General features: G+C 43.6%; 2 protein-coding genes across 2 annotated transcripts in view; one reads left to right on the forward strand and one right to left on the reverse strand.

The window, feature by feature from the left end:
• Positions 1-16: 16 nt before the first annotated feature.
• tubgcp4 (tubulin gamma complex component 4) lies at positions 17-10,892 on the forward strand. Its single transcript, XM_058078780.2, has 18 exons — positions 17-200; positions 525-656; positions 1,159-1,281; positions 1,349-1,402; positions 2,178-2,234; positions 2,322-2,401; positions 4,012-4,213; positions 4,282-4,447; positions 4,531-4,655; positions 5,512-5,562; positions 5,650-5,755; positions 6,057-6,164; positions 7,225-7,369; positions 7,462-7,639; positions 9,001-9,135; positions 9,208-9,324; positions 9,398-9,537; positions 10,149-10,892. Exons 1-18 carry the CDS (start codon positions 123-125, stop codon positions 10,153-10,155), a joined length of 2,004 nt encoding a protein of 667 aa, XP_057934763.2. The 5' UTR covers positions 17-122; the 3' UTR covers positions 10,156-10,892.
• tp53bp1 (tumor protein p53 binding protein, 1) overlaps positions 10,270-27,658 on the reverse strand; it is a 40,523-nt gene continuing 23,134 nt past the window's right edge. The window contains exons 10-29 of the mRNA XM_078793258.1: positions 27,247-27,361; positions 27,061-27,155; positions 26,803-26,990; positions 24,388-25,117; positions 23,537-23,653; positions 23,310-23,447; positions 23,176-23,242; positions 22,015-22,107; positions 20,654-20,879; positions 18,799-18,939; positions 18,486-18,706; positions 16,808-16,912; positions 16,275-16,666; positions 14,803-14,994; positions 14,464-14,661; positions 12,602-12,799; positions 12,417-12,511; positions 10,942-11,138; positions 10,657-10,793; positions 10,270-10,579 (exon numbers count right to left, since the gene is read on the reverse strand). Of these exons, the coding sequence (XP_078649384.1) occupies positions 10,377-10,579; positions 10,657-10,793; positions 10,942-11,138; positions 12,417-12,511; positions 12,602-12,799; positions 14,464-14,661; positions 14,803-14,994; positions 16,275-16,666; positions 16,808-16,912; positions 18,486-18,706; positions 18,799-18,939; positions 20,654-20,879; positions 22,015-22,107; positions 23,176-23,242; positions 23,310-23,447; positions 23,537-23,653; positions 24,388-25,117; positions 26,803-26,990; positions 27,061-27,155; positions 27,247-27,361 (3,848 nt within the window). The 3' untranslated portion in view covers positions 10,270-10,376. The remainder of the gene's footprint in view (positions 10,580-10,656; positions 10,794-10,941; positions 11,139-12,416; positions 12,512-12,601; positions 12,800-14,463; positions 14,662-14,802; positions 14,995-16,274; positions 16,667-16,807; positions 16,913-18,485; positions 18,707-18,798; positions 18,940-20,653; positions 20,880-22,014; positions 22,108-23,175; positions 23,243-23,309; positions 23,448-23,536; positions 23,654-24,387; positions 25,118-26,802; positions 26,991-27,060; positions 27,156-27,246; positions 27,362-27,658) is intronic.

The following is a 27,658-nucleotide window of genomic DNA, read 5'->3' on the forward strand; positions in this document are numbered from 1 at the left end:
TTCCCGCCATGCTTTGGACCAGTGACGTCATTAAACTGCGACAGCATAGGCGGCAGTTTGTTTTCAATGGGTCCGTCATTACATTTACGTTAACCCTAATTAATTAAATAGCCTGAATTAAGATGATTCACGAATTATTGCTGGCTTTGAGCGGATACCCGGGGGCTATTTTTACATGCAACAAAAGAACTGGTTTGCAGGTAAAGCTAGACGCAGCCGTTATGTTTATTTGACAGTAGACATTTATGTGTATACCTTTGGTACGTGGTATGTTCGTGTTTTGACGCGTCTTGATGAATTACGTATTTTTAAAATCAAATTATTTGATCTTTTAGGATGGGTCCCTTGATGGAAAAGTCTGCTTTAGTTTCATTCATTTTGATGAATATTAAGTAGTGTTTCTCATCCCTATTATCCTATATTGCATTATAGCATGCATACGAAAGGAGCATTTCAGATCAGCACATTCGCCATGTTGGAAGTTGTGTTTTATTTCCGTCATACAACTCTCATTTTCCCTTCAGGTGTCCCAGGACCTGCCTTTCCTCCATCCCAGCGAGACCAGCGTCCTCAATCGACTCTGTAAACTGGGCTCAGACTACATACGCTTTACCGAGTTTATAGAGCAACACAGCGGTCATGTGCATCATCAACAAGTACGTTCCACTCAATGCAATCAATGTACATCATCAACAAATATTTTCAACTATATCTGTACACAAGGGTGCCCGACTGACTTCAACATCATTTCAGATCAACATTTGCTATAAAAGTTATTGTAAATATTAGATTACTCCGCTCCTCTCTAGTATTGTCACTCATGACGGAAGCTAACAAGCCTCAATCCACGAACAGATGGAATTAATCATAGCACACAACCATGGTGTGTTCAAGGACTGTTGAACAAAGTGAAATCTTGACTCTTGAGGAGAAAAAACATCATTAGTGAAGCAGGAATTATTATAGGACCATGAATTCTGAATCTGCTGTATTTTATTTACTTGATTGAAAATGTAATTTCAGCCGCATACAGGACTGAATTTCCTGTATATAAATAAGTGCGATTGACTTATCACCAATCACTTTTAGCTCTGATGTTCAGTGAGTAACAATAACATGCAGTAATACGATGATGCAATTTGCATTCTTTCTCCATAGGAACATAACACAAATCAGGCCAGCCAGACGGGACTCCATGGAATTTACTTGCGTGCGTTCTGCACAGGACTGGACTCCATGCTGCAGCCTTACAGACAGGCCCTGCTGGACCTTGAACAGGAGGTACCAAAAACACACAAACTCACGTACACAAAGTAGAAGCAGTTTAACTTCTGTCTTTATTTTTCAGTTCCTGGGCGATCCCCACCTGACCATATCCCATGTGAATTATAAGCTTGATCAGGTAAATATTTAATATATGTACATAAGTAGATGATGTTTGTACAGTTCGAAATTATTCTGCCCACATTGTGGGAAGGGTGATATATTTAGGTGATACAACCTGCAACTGAAATGACAACACAATTATTTCTCATACACAAACAAATGTCCCTTTTTCCACTTTTATAACCTATAAATGTAATTAGAATGTTGCATTCTCGTGATAAACGATGCCAAAGTTTCAGATAATGAGGTTTGCGTGTTTCGAAATGAACCCATAAAGAAATCTAGGATGGCTCAAACCGTTCGATTTGAAAAGGTGTGGTAAAACCATACCTTTGTGACATCACAGAGGGTCAGACTTCCTTATATTGTTCATAGTTGGGAAGCATTTTGGGTGTGTGAGCAATCGGATCATGAGTGGAATAATTAAAACAGAACGGGTGCAGATTCTGGAGGATCTAAAAAGTTTTCTGTGCTGGTTATTATGTGTAGCTGCTCTATAGGAGTCCAATGTCAAAGAACTGGAGGATTGGACTATGGAAGAATGGACTAAGAATTCCTGTAGATCGCCTAAGTACCTTGTGTCATGTCTGAGGGACATTATTGCCAAAAGGAGTACTAAGTACTCGGGATGTACTGTATGTGACGAAGGAGAAAGTACAGTTGTTGGTATATTACAAAAAAATTTGTGATTTCAGTTGCATTTGTCTATTTTAGAAGTCCTTTGATATGATTATAAACACTGATGACGCAACCATCAGGAGTAGCTGGGCCCAATCTTTGATTTGATTCAGTTTCAGTTGCTTTTTCCCTCGGTCATGGTGGTGGTGGAGACGATTAAATCCCAAAAGGTAGGTGGAGTTTTACTGAAAAATGCAGCATTTTTTTTGTGTGTGTGCGGCTTGTCTAGTATACAGTACTGTATCTGCATCTTTTAGATCCATGGCTGTCAAATCCTGGAAACGGTATACAAGCACAGCTGCGGGGGTCTTCCTCCTGTACGCATGGCCTTAGAGAAGTAAGTCATACAGTTTTTTTGCTACTTGTTTTCACACTGTTGTGTAGCGTGTAGCGTGTTCCTGCCTATACACACTCTTGATTTTGTTATGCAGTATCAAACTTTTCAATGGCAGAATTTGCACAAATAAGTATTACAGCAGGCTCGAGGATTGAACCAGCAACCGCCAGCTTGGGGAAACAAGCCATGTCACCCAGGAGAAAAGGCAGAATGTTACAGTACAGGAATCCCTCATTTATTGGGGTTTATTAGTTCCAGACTCCACCGTGATAAGTGAATTTCTGTGAAATAGAATATTCTCAGCTGCACGGTGGACAAGCGGTTAGCACGCAGGCCACACAGCTAGGAGAACCCAGTTCGATTCGACTCTCTGCCATCTCAATGTGGAGTTTGCATGTTCTCCACGTGCATGCGTGGGTTTTCTCCGGGTACTCTGGTTTCCTCCCACATTCCAAAAACATGCTAGTTTGCTAACATGCAGGATAAGCGGTAGAAAAATAGAATATTCTCTTAGTTAATGCATAGAAAACCATATTTTAGCATTATTAGAGCCCTCTACAGATGAAATAACACATTTTAGTCACTTATATTATCCGACGTAGTAGATATAATCAGAAAAAATAAGCTATTTAAAACGTAAATAAACTTGAATGTGTTGGAGTGGGGGAATGGACAGGTTAAGTGACAGGTTATTATGATTATTTTTATTGCAGGTTGTTGTGAGATAAATCAAACCTGCAATAAAAGGATTTTGTTCCGTCAATCAAGTTCCGTGTGTGTTACTAGTGACACCTAGTGAAATACTACAATACTACAATCTGCGGAGGTCTCATGTTTCAAGATGGCGCCGCCCGAGTGCTAGCTCGTTACGACAGCTCCGTGTCTCCTGTGGCGTTTTTAGTGTTTAATAGTGCTTTATTTACTTGTTTACTTATTTACTTCCTTGTTATTTTGTGCCATACCAACCCCTTAAGCAAGTGTGCAGCTGTGAACGTTAATCTTATTACCTTTGTAGCTTGCCGCTCGCGCCATTTTTGACACTCGGGCGCACCTGTTAGCTTAGTTAGTGAGTAGCTGTTAGCATCCCTTCGCTAGGTGGAATTATTCGGATACACCCGCGGAAATACGGATTGGAGAGGCTGCACAGCGGGGGCGAACGTCGAAAAAAACAGCATAAAGGCCTTTAAAGACGGTATCGAGCATGTTTACCGTCCGTCGTTGTGGGGAACGTGAGATGGAGGCGCTAACGGCTAACGGCGCTAACCCGGCCGCAGAGACTACCGTGAGTGCATCACTATTGCACTGAACTATTTAACTTTTTTTATATTTACTTAAAAATGAGAATATAGAATTTTATTTCAGAAGCTATTTTCTCTTCCCGTTTACTCTTTAATTGAATTTTTGTAATGTATATGTGTGTATATATATGTATGTGTGTATATGTATGAATGTATTATAAGTGTGTATATGTATGTATATACGTGTATATATATATATATATATATATATGGTTATATATACGTGTGTGTGTGTGTGTGTGTATATATGTATATATATATATACATTTTTTTTACATTGTTACACTGTTTGTGTTTTGCAACATACTTCAGGATCCTTGCAGTGTGTCACGGTGTGATGTACAAACAACTTGCAGCATGGATGCTGCATGGATTACTTCTGGACCAAAACGAGGAGTTTTTCGTGAAACAGGGTCCCAGCGCAGGCGGAGCGGCTTCGAACCAGGAGGAGGAAGAAGAAGACCTCGGCCTGGGAGGCCTCAGTGGCAAACAGCTGCGAGAACTACAGGACCTGGTGAGAAGCACACGTGTGAATATTTCTTCTTGTTCTTCATCTCGCTCATTCTGTGTGCGGCTTTGCAGAGGCTGATAGAGGAGGAGAACATGTTGGCTCCATCTCTCCAGCAGTTCTCCCTGCGAGCAGAAATGCTGCCTTCTTATATTCCCATACGAGTGGCAGAGAAGATTCTCTTTGTTGGAGAGTCCGTTCAGATGTTTGAAAACCACAACCACAGCCCATCTAGAGCTGGTATTGTATCTCCGTGAAGCCATTTAGGAGAATAATGTCATGTTTTTTTGTTGTGACTAAAAGCATTCTGATGATTATTTTAGGCTCCATATTGAAGCACCAGGAGGACGCCTTTGCCGCTGAGTTGCACAGACTCAAACAACAGCCTCTCTTCAGCCTGGCGGATTTTGAGAATGTAATCGATCGCATCAGAAGCACCGTGGCAGAGGTCAGCTAGCAGCTAGGTCTTAAAACCATCCACCATGTTTACATTTACTTAAATTTGCAGATATAGTTCATCTTCAAACAGCTAAAATAATGCATAAGGCTAAAAATAACCGTTCATTAATTTACTCATTTTCTACCGCTTATCCTCACGAGGGTCGAGGGGGGTGCTGGAGCCTGTCCCAGCTGTCTTTTACCTAAAAATGTCATCCAATACTTCTCTACAAGAGAGGAGAAATATGACCTCAGGGGAGAAGTACATTTGAAACACTTCCATGCTAGGACTACGTTATGCTAGCCATAGCATTTCAGTATGTGGAATCAAACTATGGGATGGATTGAGTAAGGAAGTCAAACAATGCACAACGATGAGCCAATTCAAGAAACAATACAAGCAGTTGATGTTTGCTAAATACAAGAAATACAAGGGATGAGAAATACTATATATATCACTATATTGACACTTACTACACTAATGGGTACCCCATTATGTCATTGGATGCTCATATCACCTCGTACGTCGGTATGTGACAAAATAAAAAAATTTAAAAATTTTTTTGAAATTATAGTAATATATATATATATAATATTACATTTCATTATATTATTTAAATAAAAATTAGAGGAAAAAAATTTAAAAAATGACCAAAAACCCGCCAAACTATATTAGGAAAGCAGGAAGTGAACAAATGTAACAATTACTGATTGTAAAAGTACCAGATGGAGGGGTAGGATTTAATAAGCTTTGCTTCTTCCTACTCCTTTTGGACATGTGGAACTGGGAACTGATTATGGGATGCACTCAATTGTAATCTGATGCATGTTCAAATGAAATTAAACCATTACCATTTCAATTTCAGCATCTATGGACGCTGATGGTGGAGGAGTCGGATCTTCTCGAGCAGCTCAAGGTAAAGTCAACACTTGCTTTACGCTTCACACTACCAGATCGGGACAATGAGTGACGGCAATTCTTTTTTTCTTCGGCTTTGCGCCAGATCATCAAGGACTTCTATTTGCTGGGCCGTGGCGAGCTCTACCAGGTTTTTATCGACCTGGCGCAGCACATGCTGAAGACCCCGCCGACGGCGGTCACAGAGCATGGTAAATTATGCTTTTTATTTCCTTTTTTTTTTTTTTTTTTTTTGGACCTTCTAAAAGCCGAGATGTGGATGCATTGTTCAGATCAGGATATATTAACGTTAGTGTCTTTAATACACAAAATGTGTCAAAGGGGCCAACGCATCCTTCTGTCTTTCTGTATGCAGCCCTTGGGGTAAAAAGCATAGCACCCCTAGTTTAAAGAAAGGTTACATTCTTTCAGTTTGAACAAATAAATCGAATGGAATTGGAATATTTGGGTCCATGTACACGTGGCTAGTGACAAATGCTTTTTATTCCCCAGATGTAAACGTGGCCTTTCAGCAAGCAGCTCATAAAGTGCTGCTGGATGATGATAATCTGCTGCCTTTACTGCACCTCACCGTCGACTACCAGGGCAAAGACAGCAAAGGTAGGCCCATACTTTGCCCCACACTGTATCGTTGCATGGCCAAACATAGAATACCCTATACGATGTTTTTTTTTTTTTGACTAAGACTGGTAAATAACCTGCCAAAGAAAGCTGCGAGTGCCAGCAATTTGATAAAGATGTACAAAGATGGCGTCCGCTCCCAGTAAAAGTGATGTGAAACGTTCATTTAATCATTTCATTCATTTATAATGATTTGACATTGTTTTCTAAAACTATAATCGTTCATTCATTTTATACCGCTTATCCTCACGAGGGTCGCATTGGTGCTGGAGCCTATCCCAGCTGTCTTCGGGCGAGAGGCGGGGTACACCCTGGACTGGTGGCCAGCCAATCACAGGGCACATATAGACAAACAACCATTCACACTCACATTCATACCTATGGACAATTTGGAGTCGCTAATTAACCTAGCATGTTTTTGGAATGTGGGAGGAAACCGGAGAAACATGCAAACTCCACATTGAGATGGCCGAAGGTGGAATTGAACCCGAGTCTCCTAGCTGTGAAGTCTGCACGCTAACCACTCGGCACCGTGCAGCCCATGATGGGAATAATAGTTGTTTTTTCCCAAACTCATATTGGTACTTGTTTGTATATTTCTTATTATTCATTCATTTTCTACCGCTTAGCCTCACGAGGGTTGCGGGGGGTGCTGGAGCCTATCCCAGCTGTCTTCGGGTGAGAGGCGGGGTACACCCTGGAATGGTGGCCAGCCAATCACAGGGCACATATAGACAAACAACCATTCACACTCACATTCATACCTATGGACAATTTGGAGTCGCCGATTAACCTAGCATGTTTAATAAGTTAATCATTAACTTATTAAAGAATTAATTAATAAAGTTAGAGTTAGGAGAAATTTAGTTGGAAAATAAATTCTAAAAAGCAGCAGAAATTGAATAAACATTGTATTCTAACGAGAAAAAAAGTTGCAAATTTACAATAAACTTGAAATATCACAAGGAAAAAATAATATATGAATATTAATGTGACCTATCACATACATTTGTCTTCCGTTTATCTACCTTTTTTCCAGAGACGGCAGCTCCTCGAGACGGAGCCACTCCTCCCCAAGACATCTCCCCCCGTGAGATGCCCCCCACTGGCTGGGCGGCCCTCGGCCTCATCTACAAGGTTCAGTGGCCGCTGCACATCCTGTTCACTCCCGCCGTTCTGGAAAAGTCTGTAGCCGTTTTCTCTCCTACAATTGTGTCTTTTAAAGTCGCTTTGTTGTAGTTTGAAATCCTTTTTTCTCCTGCGTGTCCTGGCGTAGGTACAACGTTGTGTTCAGGTACCTGCTGAGCGTGCGACGCGTGCAGTCGCAGCTGCAGCACTGCTGGGCCCTGCAAATGCAGAGGAAACATCTCAAGTCCAGCCATACGGACGCCATCAAGTGGAGGCTGCGGAACCACATGGCTTTCCTCATTGATAACCTGCAGTACTACTTACAGGTGACGGCTGCTTTTATCTAGCTGCCTTTTAATCGTTTAGTAATACAACCAGGTCCACTAATATGTTTGGCTGCATAGAATTTGGGACTCATTTCTATGAGAAATGGGTTTATGTCAAAGGTGTCCAAATAGCGGTCTGTGGGGCAATTTGCGAACTACAGCGTTTTTTTTGGTTTATTTTTTATTGGTCCATGGCACATTCTAAAAATATATTTAACAAGAAAAGCAAAAAAATAATCGGCACTAATTTTACATGAATAAAGTCAAAATATTTAGAGAAAAGGGTTTCAATGTAAATAGAAAAAAGTTTCATTATTTAGTTTTGTCATCATTTCACAAAAACGTTAATATTAAAACAAAAAGACAAATAAAAAAAAGTATTAACAATTCTAAACATAACAAGTGGTAAACGTGTAATTTGGGAGAGATTAGGCTGTAATATGACGGAAGTAATATCATAATTACCAGAAGAACATTTACAAGACAGAAGTTGAAATAGTTCATAAAAAAAAAAACAACACAATAACAAATATGGAAAATATATTGAGAGAAAAAGTCCTAATTTTCCTAGAATAACGTTGCAATATTATGATGAGAAATAATGTCATTTTAGCAGTGGATAGTTGACATATTAAATTTGAAAAACAAGCAAAAAAACACATGAAGGCGTAATTGTTGAAAAATTAGGTTACGAAAAAAAAGATGATAAAAGCAGCAGAAATAGAATAAACATTGTATTCTAATTTACAAGAATAAACTTCAAATATCACGGGGAAAAATTTTAGTATCATAGATATATATGAAAACTGAATATATTATACAAAAAATACATTATTTTAAGTCAAACTATGAGGCAAACTAAATCATTAAAAATGGGTAAAAATGATATGATGGGAATAAAATAAATGCATTACGGGTATAAATCCAATCCACTTTATTTATATAGCACAGACTAGTAAAATAAAAAGTAAAAATAAAATACAATAAAGGTACAAATTGAATGTAATCCACAACTAAAAGATCAAATAAGAAGTAAAATAGATATTAAAATATTAAAAACAAAAAGCAAAGCAGTAAACGTATAAAAAATGAAACCACTGAGAATAAAAAGAAAGAACTAATACGAATAAAGTGATAATATTGGGGAAAGAAAATGTGCAAAGATTATTAAAGAAGAATATTGAAATATAAACAATTTGATGGTGGTTATGTGCTCTTTGACTTGTGTGTGTACATCTAGGCCTTTCATTCTTCACTATGTGGCCTTGCTGGTATAAAATATCCTATGAAAGCACAAGAACGGGAATAAAAATGTACTTAAACCAAAAAAACCATGATTACCTGTCGCCCGTCCCTACCAGGTGGATGTTCTGGAGTCCCAGTTCTCTCAGCTGCTTCAACAGATCAACTCCACCAGAGACTTCGAGAGCATCAGACTGGCCCACGACCATTTCCTCAGCAACCTGCTGGCCCAGTCCTTCATCCTCCTCAAGCCGGTAGGATTCCAAATTTGCATCAAATTCATCATTCCGAGCACCGAGCCCGCTTCAACGTTCCCCGTTCTCCAGGTCTTCCACTGCCTGAATGAGATCCTGGAGCTCTGCCAGAGCTTCTGCTCCTTGGTGAGTCAGAGCGTTGCCTTACTGGACGAGAGGGGGACCGCCCAGCTGGACATCCTGGTCAAGGTAGGGCGGGCGGGCGGGTTTTGGTTGTGAGGTGGCGACTCTTCCATGTTATGACCGCCGTGTTTGCGTTCAGGGCTTCAGGCGTCAGTCCTCGCTGTTGTTCAAAATCCTGTCGAGCGTCAGGAACCACCAGATCAACTCGGACTTGGCTCAGCTGCTTCTGCGACTGGACTACAACAAGTACTACACCCAGGCCGGAGGGACTCTGGGCAGGTAAGACGCCCCGCATTTGGCTATCAGCGATATGTTAACCCTCCGTCACGAGGAGAGTATCACGAGCTACCCAGCATACCTTGCGGCAAGAAGATAGGTATTGTAAATACCCGCTAATGAATGGAATATTTTCTTAGTTGGAGCATAGAAAACCTGTTTCACTTTCTAAATGTTTTTTTTTGCATTATTAGAGCCTTATAAACATTAAATAACACCCCTATAGTCACCTTTCCGCTCCTATTATTCTGTTTAAAACACATTGCGCAATGCTCCAGGGTCTCAAGGTAGCCTCAAGTGAGCTAACCAGTTGGCCTTGAATTTATTTCCTGTAAACTTAAGCCCAACACGTACCACTTCCACACAGAAAGGGTTTTTTTGCATTATTAGAGCCATATAGAATTAAATAACACCCCTATAGTCACCTTTCCACTCCTATCATTCTGTTTAAAACACATTGCGCAATGCTCCAGGGTCTCAAGGTAGCCTCAAGTGAGCTAACCAGTTGGCCTTGAATTTATTTCCTGTAAACTTAAGCCCAAAACGTACCACTTCCACACAGAAAGGGAGTTATTTGTATAGTTGATTTAAAATATCATTTTCTTACATTTTAGTGTTTAAGAAGACTACAAAAGGACGACACCGTCATCTTCTATCGGTCCCTTTTGCACAAAAGTGTAAATACTAAAAGCGTGTATTAATTTGTGTCCGAAAAATAAAACAATCCACAACTGAAAGAAGGCTGAAAATGTATTCATAAAAACAGATGATGGAATATAAAGTAACGGCATGCAACAGAACAAATCTCTTGAAGCGTGTCGGGAGTTTGCACAGGTACATTACTATGACGACGACGACGACAACGAAGAGTAGTTGTGACGATACTGAGGCCGGCGGTGGAAGTCCAGGCGCTCCCCACAGATGACGCTCTGGATGAGCCACTCGGGAGACACCAGCGGGATTTCCAGCGACGTCAACTTTGTCTCCAACGACGGAGGGCAGGTGCGGTCTGTCACCACCACATCGTACTTGGCGGCAGGAACGTCTACCGATGACACACAAGACATTTCTTACCGAATCCCAGCGGGGATGTCGGCTGGACGTGGGATGGAGGATTCTAACCCGTGCTGTCTTTGTCCGTGTGGACGTGTCGGACGGAGGACGCTCCACCCATGGTGGCCAGCTGGGACCACAGCTCCACTGGCTTCTCAAACGCCACAAGAACCCGCAGGTCCTTAAAAGGACTACAGCGGGGATGCCTGCACAAAAATACAATAAATCCTTGCATCAGATCACTACTATTAAATAGCAGTAAGGGGCGCCAAATAAACTGCAAATCTGTGAAAATGGAGAAAGGTTCTGATGGCTAAAAGAAAGAGCAACGTGGTGTTGGTGGTGTTTCCTTACCATTCCACGATGGCGTCGTCTGGACCCACGCCGGCAGGCAGTAAGTAGTTTCTGTAGTTGAGCAGCTTGTTGTCTTTGCAGCAATCTCTCACCCAAATGTGGGACACACACGGGACACCGCTGGCCAGGCACAGCACGTACTTCCTGGTACGGCAGTGCTGGTCTGCGATCAGCAAACTCTGGTAGGCCGCCTTGCACTGAGGACCACATGGAGGCTTTAGGGACACACACACACACACGTACACACGTGCGACACACACACACACGCACGTGCGACACACACACACACGCACGTGCGACACACACACACACGCACACATGCGACACACACGTGCGACACACACACGTGCGACACACACACACACGTGCGACACACACACACACACACGTGCGACACACACACACACACGTGCGACACACACACACACACACGTGCGACACACACACACACGTGCGACACACACACACACACACATACGTGCGACACACACACACACACACATACGTGTGACACACACACACACACACATACGTGTGACACACATACGTGTGACACACACACACACACACACACATACGTGTGACACACACACACACATACGTGTGACACACACACACACATACGTGTGACACACACACACACATACGTGTGACACACACACACACACATACGTGTGACACACATACACACACATACGTGTGACACACATACACACACATACGTGTGACACACATACACACACATACGTGTGACACACACACACACACATACGTGTGACACACACACACACATACACACACATACGTGTGACACACACACATACGTGTGACACACACACACACACATACGTGTGACACACACACACACACATACGTGTGACACACACACACACACACATACGTGTGACACACACACATACGTGTGACACACACACATACGTGTGACACACACACATACGTGTGACACACACACATACGTGTGACACACACACATACGTGTGACACACACACATACGTGTGACACACACACATACGTGTGACACACACACATACGTGTGACACACACACATACGTGTGACACACACACATACGTGTGACACACACACATACGTGTGACACACACACACATACGTGTGACACACACACACACACATACGTGTGACACACACACACACACACACGTGTGACACACACACACACACACACGTGTGACACACACACACACACACACGTGTGACACACACACACATACGTGTGACACACACACACACATACGTGTGACACACACACACACATACGTGTGACACACACACACACATACGTGTGACACACACACACATACGTGTGACACACACACACACATACGTGTGACACACACACACACATACGTGTGACACACACACACACGTAAGTGTGACACACAAGCACCAGACCTGATCTGACAATAAGAAGAAGTTGTCCATGTGACCTGTTACCTGTTCTTCGTTGAAATCGGGCAGGACAAATCCTCCACCCGCCTGCAGTTGAGACTCCGTGTAGGCTTTGTTGTAAGGACCCGTCTGCACATATTCTATGGGGGGGGGGGGGGGGGGGACACACACATTAATAATAATAATAATAATAATAATAATGGAGGCAAGTCAGAAACCTTTTATCTCACCTTCCTCTTCCTCCTCGTCGTCACTCGTGAGCTTATTGGTGAGCCGGTCGCTCTCGGACGAGGCGGTCAGCATGAAGGCGAAGCCCATGAAGAGGGACGTGTTCTGGGGCGGGGGGCCGTGACTCTCTGTGAGGTCCCGCGGCTGAGCGGGGAGATCCGTGCCGCTGCCGCTGGTGTTGCAGACGCCCGCCCTCTGACCTGGGGACAGCACACGTGTGTTAGCCTTGGATATCATCCGCATCTAAAACACCGGGGTGGGGGGGGGGGGATATTATTACAACATAACTTCCACCTGTGGACCACCACCATGAACGCACCACCAGTGGTACTTTGTTCATTACCAAAATGAGTCTCTGACGCAGCTTGGAAACGTCACGGGAGGACGGACTTGCGTTGTCTCGGAAGTGACGACGCTCAGCACAAAAAAACACACAGCACCAATTCCAACACATCTCATGAGGGGTGTAGCGGTACGCCCCCATCAAAAATACATCACGTACGGTACTATATCACGCCATGACCAATTTAAGCAGAATAAAATGACTTCATGAACTAAAATACTAACATAAGGCATTCATAAGATGCATTCAAAGTGAGATACACAAGCACCAGACACCATCGCTACAGGCACAATAACCCCTAATTTAAAAAAAAAAACAAAAACATGGGCTACTGTCCCGACCGTAAACCATCCCAAGCTAAACCTGTCCGCCCCCTACTCGGCTCTCCTCGCACCGCAACATCTTCACTCTTATTGGGTTTACTATATTGGCTAATAGGCGTGTAAAGGTGACTATAGGGGTGTTATTTCATTACTAGAGGACTCTAATTATGTTTAAATCTGTATTTAGCAGGTTGGAAAGGGGCGGGGTCGGGAACCAATTAGCCACCATAAAGGAGGGATTATTACATAAAGCATTCAGAAGACGCATTCATATGTAATATTCTACACTCGTCAGTAACTTACATTGATGAGACAATAGCCACAGCAGGAAGTACTGTACAGGACAGGAAGTACAAAAACAATGCCAACGTTTCAATCTATATGTCTTATATACGTGTTATGTCTCTTAACAGTCTTAACTGTCCTCTTATGTCTTACAATATTGGGTAATACAAGTGTAAAGTTGACTATAGGGGTGTTATTTCATTGCTAGAGGACTCTAATTAAGAAGATTGGAATGGGGCGGGGTCTGGAACCAATTAGCCACCATAAAGGAGGGATTATTAAAGTCAGTAGCTGTCAATAACTCACATTGATGAGACAATAGCCACCGCAGGAAGTACTGTACAGAACAGGAAGTACAACAACAATCTATATCTATATTGAATCTATACGTCTTATATGCGTGTTATTTTCTCTTATGTCTACAATATTGGTTAATACAAGTGTAAAGCTGACTATAGGGGTGTTAGTTTATGTTTAGAGGGCTCTAATAATGTTAAAGAAATGTATTTAAAAAGGTCGCCGACATGTTTTCTATGATCTCACTGCAAAAATATTTTAGTGGAAATTGACATTAACTTTTCACAACTTTTCGGGTGTGAAGTTCGGCTGTGGGGTTGTAAATATTCAATTTATATATTTATATTAGGGATTAGACATACACGTACCGTTACACCCCTGCTTACAACCACATTATTAAAGCAGCATCGTCAAACAGTAATCAGCCATTTTTATTTTTTAAAATCTAACTATTGTCCAACTTTTAAAAAGTGTTCCATTTTATCCGTTCTAATAAAACCTTCAATATTTCCACCAATTATGTTAAAACTTCTTAAAAACTTGGTAAAAACACACAAGGGTTATTATTTAAAATTGTGGAAAGGAGGTTAAAAAGTAAAAAGAGACAACAGTTAACCCGTCATGGGGTCCTCTGTACCGGGTCTGCCTCCGGGACCCTTGCGACCCCGTTTGGCTGGCGGGCTCTCGTGATCCAGGACCTTGAGCCTTCTCTTACTGGAGGGGCCGGGGGTACGGGGGCTGCTGGAGGAAGTGTGGGTAGGCGTGTCTGGACCAGGAGTTCCCCGACGGCGCCTTTTTCCCTCCACCAAATTATCTAAAACAAAAAATTACACGGCTGTTATTGCAAAGTGAACCATCATACCGTATACAGGATCTTTGATATGACTGAAATAATATCATTGGAAATTGTTATTAAAAGCTAATTTTCAAATGTTTCTTCGCTGGTGTGACTCACCCAAGCTGATGTCGGAGGCTTTGGCCAAGGGGGTGGAGGGCTCGTAGGGGCCGAGGCTGTGCTGCTCCCGCAGTTTGTTTCCCTGCTCCAGGGAGAGGATGACGGACGTCCTGTTGTACCACAGCTTGTGGCCCTCCTTCTCCACACTGTAGAAGAGATCCTGGCCTTCTGTTTTATAACCCTTCACAACACCTACAAACACAAACACGCACGTAGAAACAGAGGAGATAGCTATGAACATCATCAGCTAATACCACTTTCCCACCGCTCGGTATTGGTTCGGCTTAGCTGCGATCGCCTGTGTTTCCACGAAAGGAAGTTTGGTGAAAATAAAAGAATCAAACTCTTCCTTTCCTAAAAAGAAACACTAAATCAGGTAATCAGGTGCTGTCAAATGGGAAAGCATCAATAAATAGCGAGCAGAGCCGGGAAGGTACCGCGCAGTGGAAAAGGGGGATGATACCGTCTAAATGGACGCTGCCATGTGTCGACATAAATAATAAATAACAAGATTATTTATATATTTTTTTTAAATTTTATTTGGAATTATTTTATTTTATTATTTATTTATTTGGAGAGAAAAAAATCACAATATTAAATAAATTACAAAGAGAAAATGTACCAAGATTATTTATGTATTTTGTATTATTTTATTTTATTAATTCATTCATTTTCTGCCGCTTATCCTCACAAGGATTACGATTGTAATTTTTGGAAAATTAGGTTGGAGGAAAAAAAAATCACAATATTAAATAGATCACAATTTTTTTTTACCAAGATTATTTATTTATTTTATTATTATTTATTATATTATTAATATTTATTATTATTTATTTATTCATTTATTTTCTGCCGCTTATTCTCACGAGGGTGCTGGAGCCTATCCCAGCTGTCTTTAGGCTAGAGGCGGGGTACATCATGTTAAAGAAAAAAGTTGTAATATGACAAACAGAATGTTGTAATTTTGGAAAATTAGGTTGGAGGAAAAAAATTACAATATTAAATAAATTACAAAAAAAATGTACCAAGATTATTTATTTATTTTATTATTATTATATTATTTTTTAAAATTATTTATTCATTCATTTATTTTCTGCCGCTTATCCTCAAGAGGGTCGCGGGGGTGCTGGAGCCTATCCCAGCTGTCTTTAGGCTAGAGGCGGGGTACACCATGTTAAAGAAAAAAAGTTGTAATATTGTAACTTATAAAGTTGGAAAATTAGGTTAAAAAAAATTACAAAATTAAAATAGATTAAAAAATAAAATGTACCAAAATTATTTATATATTTAAAATTATTTTATTTGAAATGATTTATTTTTATTTCATGAATGATTTATTTACATAGAAAGCTTGATTAAATGATTAAAAGTGGGTTTAGACCCCCTGCTATTGCATTTGTGTTCCAGTGTCCCATTATGTAAGACTACGACCCCGCCCCGCCCCGCCCCGCCCCACCCCCGGGTATTCTCACCAACACTGAAGAACTGGTCTTCCAGCAAAGCGGTGACCTCGGTCTCCAGGGGAATGGGATCACACAGAAGGACGTCCTTCCCTGCCACCTCGCACTCGTACCCGTCGTCAAAGCGGAGGCGGAATCTGCCCCCCCCGGGATCCTTCATAATGCGTCCCGAGTAGAAGTACCCATTGGAGGACCACTTGGCTACCACTCGCAGTCCCACAAAGCTACTTCCAGCCAAGTTGGCCTCCCCTGGCGACGAGCGGAGGGAGTGGGCGTGGCAGGGGACGTCGGCGTCAGCGGGGCTGGCGGGGAGGCGCGGTGGGGGGAGCACGCGGGAGTAAGGCTCGTCATCCGAGGAGGACAGGTGAGTGCCAAGCCGTGGCAGGGAGCTAGCGTCCCCGCCCCTGGAAGAGCGAGAAGGTTTGAACAAAACGGATGACGGGAACACGCGGCGACCGCGGAGATAGCGAGAAGAAGAAGAAGAGCGTTGGGATTACAGAAGCCATGCAGGTTCCCTCACATGGCGAGCCTCGGAGAGGACTCACCTGGACGGGGGTCGGCCACGTCTAGCCCGTCCTCTGGGGGTGACCGCCGACCCTGCCCCTTGACCCCTATGACCCCTCTGTTTCTGCCCACCTCCCCTTCTGGGACTGCGGACACACAGAGGGGACGAATAGAGCCGATTCAAGTTGCGTCAGGTATCCATCCGAGGCCACCCCGTCGCGACAGGGGGTGACGAGCGGCCCCGGATTGACGCCTGACGCAACCTGCACCCATGATCAGTGAACCATGAAAGATTTGGGTTAGTCAAAGAAAAAGTGACAGAGGAAAAGGCAAAGAACGGCAAGAGAAAACATAGTGGAACCCGTCTAAGTCGACATCCTTTGGATTGAGCAAAACATCTAAAGTGTGTCCGACAATGAGTGCTCCTCCTTTTTTTTTTTTTTTTTTTGGAATGCGGGGAATCAAACCCGGGTCTCTAGCTGTGTGGCCTGCACGCTAACCATGTTTCTACCATGCGATTTAGTATGATTCCTTATTCATAAATAGAATATTTTCATATTCTTAAACCTAAACATTATTAGAGACCTGTGGGCATGAAATAACACCCCTATAGTCACATTTTCACTACAAATTATCCAAAAAAAGTGGACATAATAGGAGTCGCTAATTAACCTAGCATGTTTTTGGAATGTGGGAAGAAACCGGAGTACCCGGAGAAAACCCACGCATGCACGGGGAGAACATGCAAACTCCACACAGAGACGGCCGAGGGTGGAATTGAACCCTGGTCTCCTAGCTGTGTGGCCTGCACGCTAACCATGTTTCTACCATGCGATTTAGTATGATTCCTTATTTATAAATAGAATATTTTCATAGTTAAATCTAAACATTATTAGAGACCTGTGGGCATGAAATAACACCCCTATAGTCACATTTTCACTACAAATTATCCAAAAAAAGTGGACATAATAGGAGTCGCTAATTAACCTAGCATGTTTTTGGAATGTGGGAGGAAACCGGAGTACCTGGAAAAAACCCACACAGAGATAGCCGAGGGTGGAATTGAACTTGGGTCTCCTAGCTGTGTGGCCTGCACGCTAACCATGTTTCTACCATGCGATTTAGTATGATTCCTTATTCATAAATAGAATATTTTCATATTCTTAAACCTAAACATTATTAGAGACCCGTGGGCATGAAATAACACCCCTATAGTCACATTGACACTACAAATTATCCAAAAAAAGTGGACATAATAGAAGTCGCTAATTAACCTAGCATGTTTTTGGAATGTGGGAAGAAACCGGAGTACCCGGAAAAAACCCACACAGAGATAGCCGAGGGTGGAATTGAACTCGGGTCTCCTAGCTGTGAGGCATGTGCGCTAACCACTTCACCGCCATGCAGGCAGGCAACACAAATCCAAGGAAATACAGCTGGAATAGGTGCAGATACTGGAAGATCCGTGCAGGTTATTGTGTGTAGCTGCTCTATAGGAGTCTACAACTCAATACAAAGGGTCAAAAAATAAGCACAATAGGTCCAAAAGTAATTGTCCCATCACTGCAAGTAAAAACCAGCGAGTACACACAACGTGTACCACAAAAGAAGGTAATTGGAATACCCACGGACAGTAAACACCCCAAGGTTTGATCCACTTAGACGACAAGAAGAAGTTCTCCTGTACAAGAGGATGAAAGATGGCTGCAAAGGGGGTACCTGATAGATTTGGCACCGCGGCCAAGGGGCATGATGAACTCAGGCCGAGAGAGGCCTGTGGTGCCGCCGGCCCCCCCGGAACTGTGCCCGCGGCTGGAGGCCTTGGATGACAAGGAGCTGACGTCGCCGAGGTCGCCCGAGGCCAGGGAGCTGCTGCCGGTGTGGCTTTGGGAAACGTCGCTGTCCAACACCTGACAGTCCACCACCGGGTCCTCGCTCTCCTGAGAAAGGAGTCGGACTAAACCACTGAGACTCTGACACTGGACCAGTGTTTCCCGTACACCCAATAAGACTTTTCTACATGATTGATTACCTCAGTGACTTTGCGGTCCACCTCCTTGCCGTCCTCATAGTAGACATCCGTAATGATGCGTGTGACGGTGGTTCGTACTTCCTGGATGGTGCGTACGTGCCTACGATGGGAGGGGCCAGCACTTCTTTTCAAGGGGGGGTTCTGGCGGATGAGGAAAGGACACTCTTAGCCATAAGAAACCTTAGGAGGTTGACAGTCGGCTGGTGTTATTCCAGATAGATAGAAGATAGATAGAAGATAGATGATACATAGATAGAGAGTGAGAGAGCAAGATTGATAGAGATAGATAGCTAGATAGAGAGAGAGCGAGATAGATAGAGCGAGATAGAGAGCTAGAGAGATAGATAGAGAGCGAGAGAGATAGATAGAGCGAGATAGATAGAGAGCGAGAGAGCAATAGAGATAGATAGCGATAGAGAGAGCGTGAGCCAGAGTGATAGAGATAGATAGCTAGATAGAGAGAGAGCGAGTGAGAGTGATAGATAGCTAGATAGAGAGAGAGCGAGATAGAAATAGAGATAGACAGAGAGAGAGCTAGTGAGAGAGATAGAGATAGAGAGCGAGCAAGAGCGATAGAGATAGAGCGAGATAGATAGATAGAGAGCTAGAGAGATAGAGAGTGATAGAGAGAGCGAACGAGAGTGATAGAGATAGATAGCTAGATAGAGAGAGAGCGAGATAGATAGAGAGATGATAGAGAGCGAGCAAGCGCGATAGAGATAGATAGAGCGAGATAGATAGATAGAGAGCGAGAGATAGATAGCGATAGAGATAGATAGCTAGGTAGAGAGAGAGCGAGCGAGATAGAGAGAGAGATAGATGGAGAGCGAGCAAGAGCGATAGAGATAAAGCGATAGAGAGATATAGAGAGCGAGATAGATAGATACTAGATAGAGAGAGCGAGTGAGAGTGATAGATAGCTAGATAGAGAGAGAGCGAGATAGAAATAGAGATAGACAGAGAGAGAGAGCTAGAGAGAGCGATAGAGAGAGAGCGAGCGAGAGTGCTAGTGAGATAGAGAGATAGCGAGCGAGCAAGAGCGATAGAGATAGAGCGAGATAGATAGAAAGCTAGAGATAGATAGAGAGCGATAGAGAGCGAACGAGAGTGATAGAGATAGATAGCTAGAGAGAGAGAGAGAGAGATAGAGATAGATAGAGAGATGATAGAGAGCGAGCAAGCGCGATAGAGATAGAGCGAGATAGATAGATAGAGAGCGAGAGATAGATAGCGATAGAGAGAGAGCGAGCGAGAGTGATAGAGATAGATAGCTAGATAGAGAGCGAGCGAGCGAGCTAGATGGAGAGCGAGCAAGAGCGATAGAGATAGAGCGATAGAGAGATATAGAGAGCGAGATAGATAGAGATTGCCATTGTCATTGCACAATAACACAGCAGTGAAATTGCCAACAAAATGTCGTTTTGCACTGAAGCATCAGAGATGCTCTATTTATCAAATCATTGAATTCAATACATCAACGGTGTCCAAAGTATGGCCCGGGGGGGGCCATTGGTCGTGGCCTTCTGACTTGCAATGTCGGCTACCAAAAAAAAAAAAAAAAAAAATCAAGCTAAAATTATCACACAGCAACTTAACACTCAAAAGGCAGCTAAGAAATATTCAATGCTAGTACCAATAAAAGTTTGCAAGAAATGGCAAGAATAAAGCCAAAATAATATGGCAACCATGTTAACGTTATGATCAAAAATTTGTAAATTAGTAACAGTAATAAAAAAAAAAGAGAACAAAATATGAAATATCAAAGTGGAACCCCTATCCTTTCATTTTAATCCAACATTTAAGCCTCCAAATATACGCTTTTAGTAAATAAACGTGTGTACAAAGACTCAGGAACCTTGCTGGCAGGGGTGGTGTTGTCCAAGGACTGTTTCGAGGCGCCCCTCCGGTTCGGGTCGGACAGCCCTGGTGCATGCCGCTCCTGGTCTTGCGGTTCCGGTGCGACGTCCAGCGGCTCTGCCAGCACTTCCTGTTGTGAAGCGTCTGACTGGCTGTTGGGGAGGCTGTTACATCCTCGTAACGGCGTCTCGGAGGTTCTCCGTGGTGAGGCAAACGCTCCCCCCCTGGAGAAATAGGGGAAAAAAAAATACATGACCTCAAAAAGTACATATTAAGCAGACGTGATTCAAAATACTACATTTTCTTTTGGGGGTCAGGGGTCATGTCCCACAGCACAGGTGTGAGTTTGTTTATATATCTGTTAACCAACATCAATACGCAGAAGCGAAAGGATACTACTATAAAAAGCGACGTTCCAAGTACATATGCATGCGGTCCTTAAAATAACCATCCACCGCACGGTCGGACACCAAAAGTAGGTCTCTCGTTCTTCATCACGTACACATTTCATACACACACATGACCCAATTGCGTCTACTAAAATACATTACATAAGGGAACGCAAACATCGGCGAGGCAAACGAACATCCAACGTGTACGACTATATCTCAGAGAAACAGGAAGTAAGTCATGCAGTAATGGCCATAGCCATAGAAAACCTGTTTGCAACCTTCTAAATATGGTTTTTTAACATTATTAGAGCTCTCTAAACATGAACTAACACCCCTATAGTCACATTTATTCTAAGAAAGAGAGAATACATGAATAAATGTGACTTGGGGAGAGAGGGGTGAGGTGTTGGGAGTTGAGCTTTAATGTGGAGCATTCAAACCTGCAATAAAAGCCTGTTGTTTCAATGTTTCAGTCTGGTGCTTGTATGTGTAAAATTTGACTAAAAACATAACAAGGCAGCAAGAACGTACAATGTAGCAAGATTTATTATTTTATACATTACAGGAAGGCTACACGGTGGCTGAGTGGTTAGCACAGTGTGCTGCTGAGGTACATATATATACACATCATAGGGGACCCATTACGCTCATTTTTCCACCCTTTGTATTGAGTTGTAGACTCCTGTAGAGCAGCTACACACAATAACCTGCACAGATCTTCCAGAATCTGCACCTATTCCAGCTGTATTTCCTTGGATTTGTGCTGCCCGACTACATGGCGGAAAAAGTGGTCAGGCCTCACAGATAGGAGACCCGAGTTCAATTCCACACTCAGTGTGGAGTTTGCGTGGGTTTTTTTCCGGGTACTCCGGTTTCCTCCCACATTCCAAAAACATGCTAGGTTAATTAATTAGCGACTCCAAATTGTCCATAGGTATGAATGAGAGTGTGAATGGTTGACGCTTACCTCACAGGCGTGATGTTGCCTTCAGGCAGGTGTCCGTCATCCTCGGCTTCCTGCTGCCGGTGCACCTGCCTGACACGACTGAACACGGAGGGACTGTCGGGACAAAACACACACACACACACACGTCAGACAAATTCATTTTTTCAACTAAACATACGCGGGATCTTTGGAATGCTTTGGAATGGGAAAAATAGAGCAGTAACAACATTAGGTACACCTGCACGGAATTAGCATTCAATAATCTTACACATTCTCTTACTCTACAGCTACGTACAATTTTTTTTCACCAATAAAAACAACAGACTGAAGAAATAAATATCCAAATTTGACACGTGCATTATACACAAAAATTAAAACTTGCTCATATAGTTCATCTTCAAACAGCTAAAAAGGAGAAATATGATCTCAGGGAAGAACTAAATCTGAAACACTTATATGCTAGGACTACGTTAAAAAGCCATAGCATTTCAGTAAGTGGAATACAATAAAAATAAAAATAAATTAGGAAAGCAGGAAGTGAACAAATATAACAGTTACTGATTGTAAAAGTACCATATGAAGGGGTAGGATTTAATAAGCTTTGCTTCTTCCTACTCCTTTCGGACACGTGGAACTGTGAACCGATTACGGGATGCATTCAATTGTAATCTGATGCATGTTCAAATCCAATTAAGAGAAGCCAACAACAATTAGGTGTCATTGTTAGCTAAACATTGCCAAATCACTATCATTAGGTGTCAACAAACATGAGTAATGCATGAGTTAAACAGGGCATATGGCTTGCAGTGTCGGAACAGGGGAAGAGTGGAATATAATGCTTGCAAGCGTATTCGAAAATTGCCCCCCCCCAAAAGGCATCCATCCATTTTCTACAGCGCTTATCCCTCATTAGAGCAGCACCTAAGCAACCTTTAACAATGGTAGCAACAGTTGAGCAGTTATGACCACATTTTTATCTGGAATTTTTATGATGACTTTCCTTTTCTTTGGCGCACTGCCACTCGTGAGACATAATTGTGATGGCAAAATGTATATTTCAGTAAACATTTATTCATACGGTGACCTCGGCCAGACTGAGGACCTGTTTTATTGGATCTCGTGAGATGGCGAAGGTGCACCAAAGAGAAATTACGTGATGATAAAGAGAAACAAAAATCATACCTGGTTACAGCCTTGGTGACTGCAGTCACCTTGGCAACAGATTCCTCGTCTTCCGATAGCGCTGGTTCTGCACAGGAAGGCTTTTGTTATGGAGGCATCTCCATGGAAACCATCCCCCGGACAAAACGGCTTACTCTGCAAGCTGAAACGTTCCGAGCTCCCCTCCTCGACCGGGGTCACCAACTTCATCCTGAGACTCAGGTTACTGTCCGCCTTGTCTGCGGCGTCGACGTCGACGTCACCGGGAACATCCGACTTCCCGCAAAAGGCCTCTACATACATTATCGATGGATTAGGAATAAACCGATGCGTGTCTTAAAATAGCTCGCCACACTCCTGTATGCCTTTTAGAGAAACGCACCAATGGGAGTGCTGTGTCTGGGCGTCGCCTTGAGTTGGTTGATGAGCGGCGGCGTGGCTCCAACAGCAGGAACGATCAACTCCCCTTCTTTAGGAAGTGTGAAGTGGAAGGAAATGTCTGTGGAGGAAAAGCAGAACAATTCGATTCCATTCACCCCCTATTATCTATTATATTTGGGTCATAAAAGATCTTCCAGAATCTGCACCTATTCCAGCTGTATTTCCTTGGATTTGGCGGAAAAGTGGTCAGGCCTCACAGATAGGAGACCCGAGTTCAATTCCACGCTCAGTGTGGAGTTTGCGTGTTTTCCCTCCCACATTCCAAAAACATGCGAGGTTAATTAATTAGCGACTCCAAATTTTCCATAGGTATGAATGTGAGTGTGAATGGTTGTTTGTCTATATGTGCCCTGTGATTGGCTGGCCACCAGTCCAGGGTGTACCCCCCCCACAGTCGTCCCTCTACATTGGCTGTGACAAACATTGCATGACATGAGATTGAGTGCAAAAGGCTGTCCTCTCATGTAGTGTGGAAGTGGTAATTTTTTTGCTTCTTTGTCCCTCGACCTCACTTCATTTGAAATACTTTTTTGATCTCAGAATAAGTTATTTGGAGGCTAACTGGTTAGCTTAGTAGGTGGCTATGCTAGCAGTGTTGATCCTGTGGCCTGCGCAATGTGATGTAAACAAAGAATAATAGTGTAAAAGTGACTTCATGTCTTCAGGGCTCTAATAATGTTAGCGCGCAGGCCGCACAGCTAGGAGCATAGCTAGATCTGCCTAGCATATAGCAACCATATTCGCTACACCCTCTCCATGCTGGAAAAAGCCACCCGACTGTCCCCTTCCTACCTCCCGAAGTATCACCAAGGGTCTTGTCTCGGAGTTCTTCCAGCGCCCCAGCCGGAAGTTCGTGGCCGTTTGTGGATGTCGACACTTTTCCCGACTGGGAACTCGTGCCCTTTAAAAGCTGTGGCATCGTTTCGGCCTGCGAGTCTCTCTCACTCTCTCCAACCACAACGACGCTCTCGTCGCCATCTTTACTCTTCTCGTGGTCAGGGGATGTCAGCTGGCTTTGGGAGAGGACTAAAGCCACGCCCCCCGCTGCGCTTTCCTCCTCCATCGCCACCTCGTCATCCTCAACCGTCCGGCCGTCGTTACCCAGTCCACATTTCTGCGAGGGTGATGGAGTCTTTACAGTTCCTTGGGAGATACCCGACACCACCGTCTCGCTTCCTTTTGCGGTCCCGTCACGTACATTCAAAGGCGGCGTCGGCTGACTGCAAGCTTTGGAACCGGTGGCAACTGGTGGCGATTCAGAGGGGACGCCGTTGCACTCGCTCTTCTGTACGAGCACAGAGTCAGCGCCGTCTACGTCAGGCGCCTCGTCCGGTTCTTCGATCTGTGTCGCCTGGCTGTCCTCTATGGTCTCCTCCGACATCTTGGGGGCAGAGTTGCTGCTTTCCGTGTCCGTGCAGAGCTGCAAAGGTACGGTGAAGGGAGATGGTTCCAGTTGAGAAGACGCCGTCTTCTTGTCCGACTGTTGTGAAGACTCCTGGCTCAGCGTTGGGACAAAAACATCCTGGAGGTGGAAAAAAAAAATAAAAATGCTTAGATTATTTTAATACTTTGTTGTAACAGGCATTGCCTGAGACACCTATGAAAAGAAGGAACTAATGTGACCTTTGACCTTAGGCAAAGGGTAATGTTACAATGTTTTTTTTTCTCATAAATGTATTCTTGTCAATGTATAACTTTATTCACGTAAATTCACAACTTTATCACCAAAACCTCAGATTAGTTTTCATTCATTCATTTTCTACCGCTTACCGCTGGAGCCTACCCCAGCTGTCTTCAGCCAATCACAGGGCACATATAGACAAACAACCATTCACACTCACATTCATACCTATGGACAATTTGGAGTGGCTAATTAACCTAGCATGTTTTTGGAATGTGGGAGGAAACCGGAGTACCCGGAGAAAACTCCACACAGAGTTGGCCGAGGGTGGAATTGAACTCTGGTCTTCTAGCTGTGTGGCCTGCGCGCAAACCACTCTTCCACTGTACTGCCAATATTCTAAAAATATAATATAAAAATATAATGTGGGAGGAAAGCGGAGTACCCGGAAAAAACCCACGCATGCACGGGGGGAGAAACTCCACACAGAGATGGCTGAGGGTGGAATTGAACTCTGATGTCCAAGCTGTGTGGCCTGCGCGCTAACCACTCGACCACCTTACAGCCAATATTCTAAAAATAGAATGTGGGAGGAAACCAGAGTACCCGGGAAAAACCCACCCATGCACCGAGGGGAGAACATGCAAACTCCACACAGAGATGGCCGAGGGTGGAATTGAACTCGGGTCTCCAAGCTGTGTGGCCTGCATGCTAACCACTCTTCCACTGTACTGCCAATATTCTAAAAATATGATATAAAAATATAATGTGGGAGAAAACCCACACTTGCACGGGGGGAGAACATGCAAACTCCACACAGAGTTGGCCGAGGGTGGAATTGAACTCTGGTCTTCTAGCTGTGTGACCTGCGTGCTAACCACTCCCCACCGTACAGCCAATATTCTAAAAATATAATATAAAAATATAATGTGGGAGGAAACCGGAGTACCCGGAGAAAACCCACGCATGCACGGGGAGAACATGCAAATTCCACCCAGACATGGCCGAGGGTGGAATTGAACTCTGGTTTTCTTGCTGTGTGGCCTGCGCGCTAACCACTCGTTCACTGTGCAGCCAATATTCTTAAATATAAAAATATAATGTGGGAGGAAACCGGAGTACCCGGAGAAAACCCACGCATGCACGGGGGGAGAACATGCAAACTCCACACAGAGATGGCCGAGGGTGGAATTGAACTCTGATGTCCAAGCTGTGAGGCCTGCATGATAACCACTTATCCACCATGCAGCTAAATTATTTTTCACGAACATTCATGATTCTTTCAAATGGTCCGTTTTCTTCCACAGAAAACACATTTAATTTATGATAAGTTGGTAAGAATGTATAAAGATTTGATAACACAGGTCAAATAGACAGCATCCATGCACCACTGTTGGAAAGTTCCTAATTTTTAAATGTTTACAACCTTATGCAGATGTTTTTTCAAGCTTTGTTATAAACATAACATGTTAGCAGCAGTAATTTATTTCATTAATTACGCAAATTTTTTTTAGTGTAAGCACGCCTGTCTGTTATGACGGCAGACATGACGGCACGACAAGGTGGATTTCATATGCGATACATACGTGTGAGAACTCTGGCTGAGAGGGTAAAGAGAGAGGTCGCTCCAACACAAAACCAGGAGAATTCTGGGATACAGGAGTTGAGGTGGGCGGCTGAGGTTTGGCGGAGGCGTCCGTTTCTTTCGCCGCCTCTTTTGTCGGTCCGGCTCGCTCCTCTGGATGCTGCCAAGCATCCATTGGCCGGTCGGCGCCTGAGAAAGAACACGTTGGCTGTAAGTCCGTGCTTCCTTTATTGAAATTCACGGCAGAATGTTGTGTTACCCCGTTGGCTTCCTGCTCCTGTTGGTGAGTTGGGGACAATTAACGGGATGTGAGGGAAGTTGTCTGGGGTTGGGGCGACATAATCGACAGAGCTTCTGGGGTTGGCGAGGGAGGGGGGGATGTGCAAAGAAAATTTCAGGGTCATGTATCTGAGCTGTGGTTGTGTACGATTGTCATGTGACTTACTGGGACAAGCTCTCCTGCGCTTGCGATGTATGCAACAGCCGCAAGCTGTGGGCAGGCGTCGAGGTGGGCTGACACTCCTGCTCCGGCTCGGAAACGGTGCTGTCCGCGGCGACGTCTGAAATCATGGTTCATCGATAATAAAGCCCGTGCTAGAAGTATCCAACCAACCAGCGACGCTTCTTGGGAAATAGTCTTCAACTAGTATACCACATTTACCAACTGATGATGCAGCATCGAACCCACAACCTTCACGTCGGGAGACGACAGCTCTACCGCCTGATTCTGAACCATCCATCAGCCTTCTATCGTTTATTGAGCCGTGAGCAAGCAGCACACACATCTAGTATCCTCACGACCATTGGCCACAACAGGAAATGGCGCCAAAGAGATTGATTGACAATGGTCTACAGCC

Source organism: Doryrhamphus excisus, linkage group LG1, assembly GCF_037039965.1.
Source record: "Doryrhamphus excisus strain RoL-2023G ecotype Guam linkage group LG1, RoL_Dexc_Guam_v1.1, whole genome shotgun sequence".
Taxonomy (NCBI): domain Eukaryota; kingdom Metazoa; phylum Chordata; class Actinopteri; order Syngnathiformes; family Syngnathidae; genus Doryrhamphus; species Doryrhamphus excisus.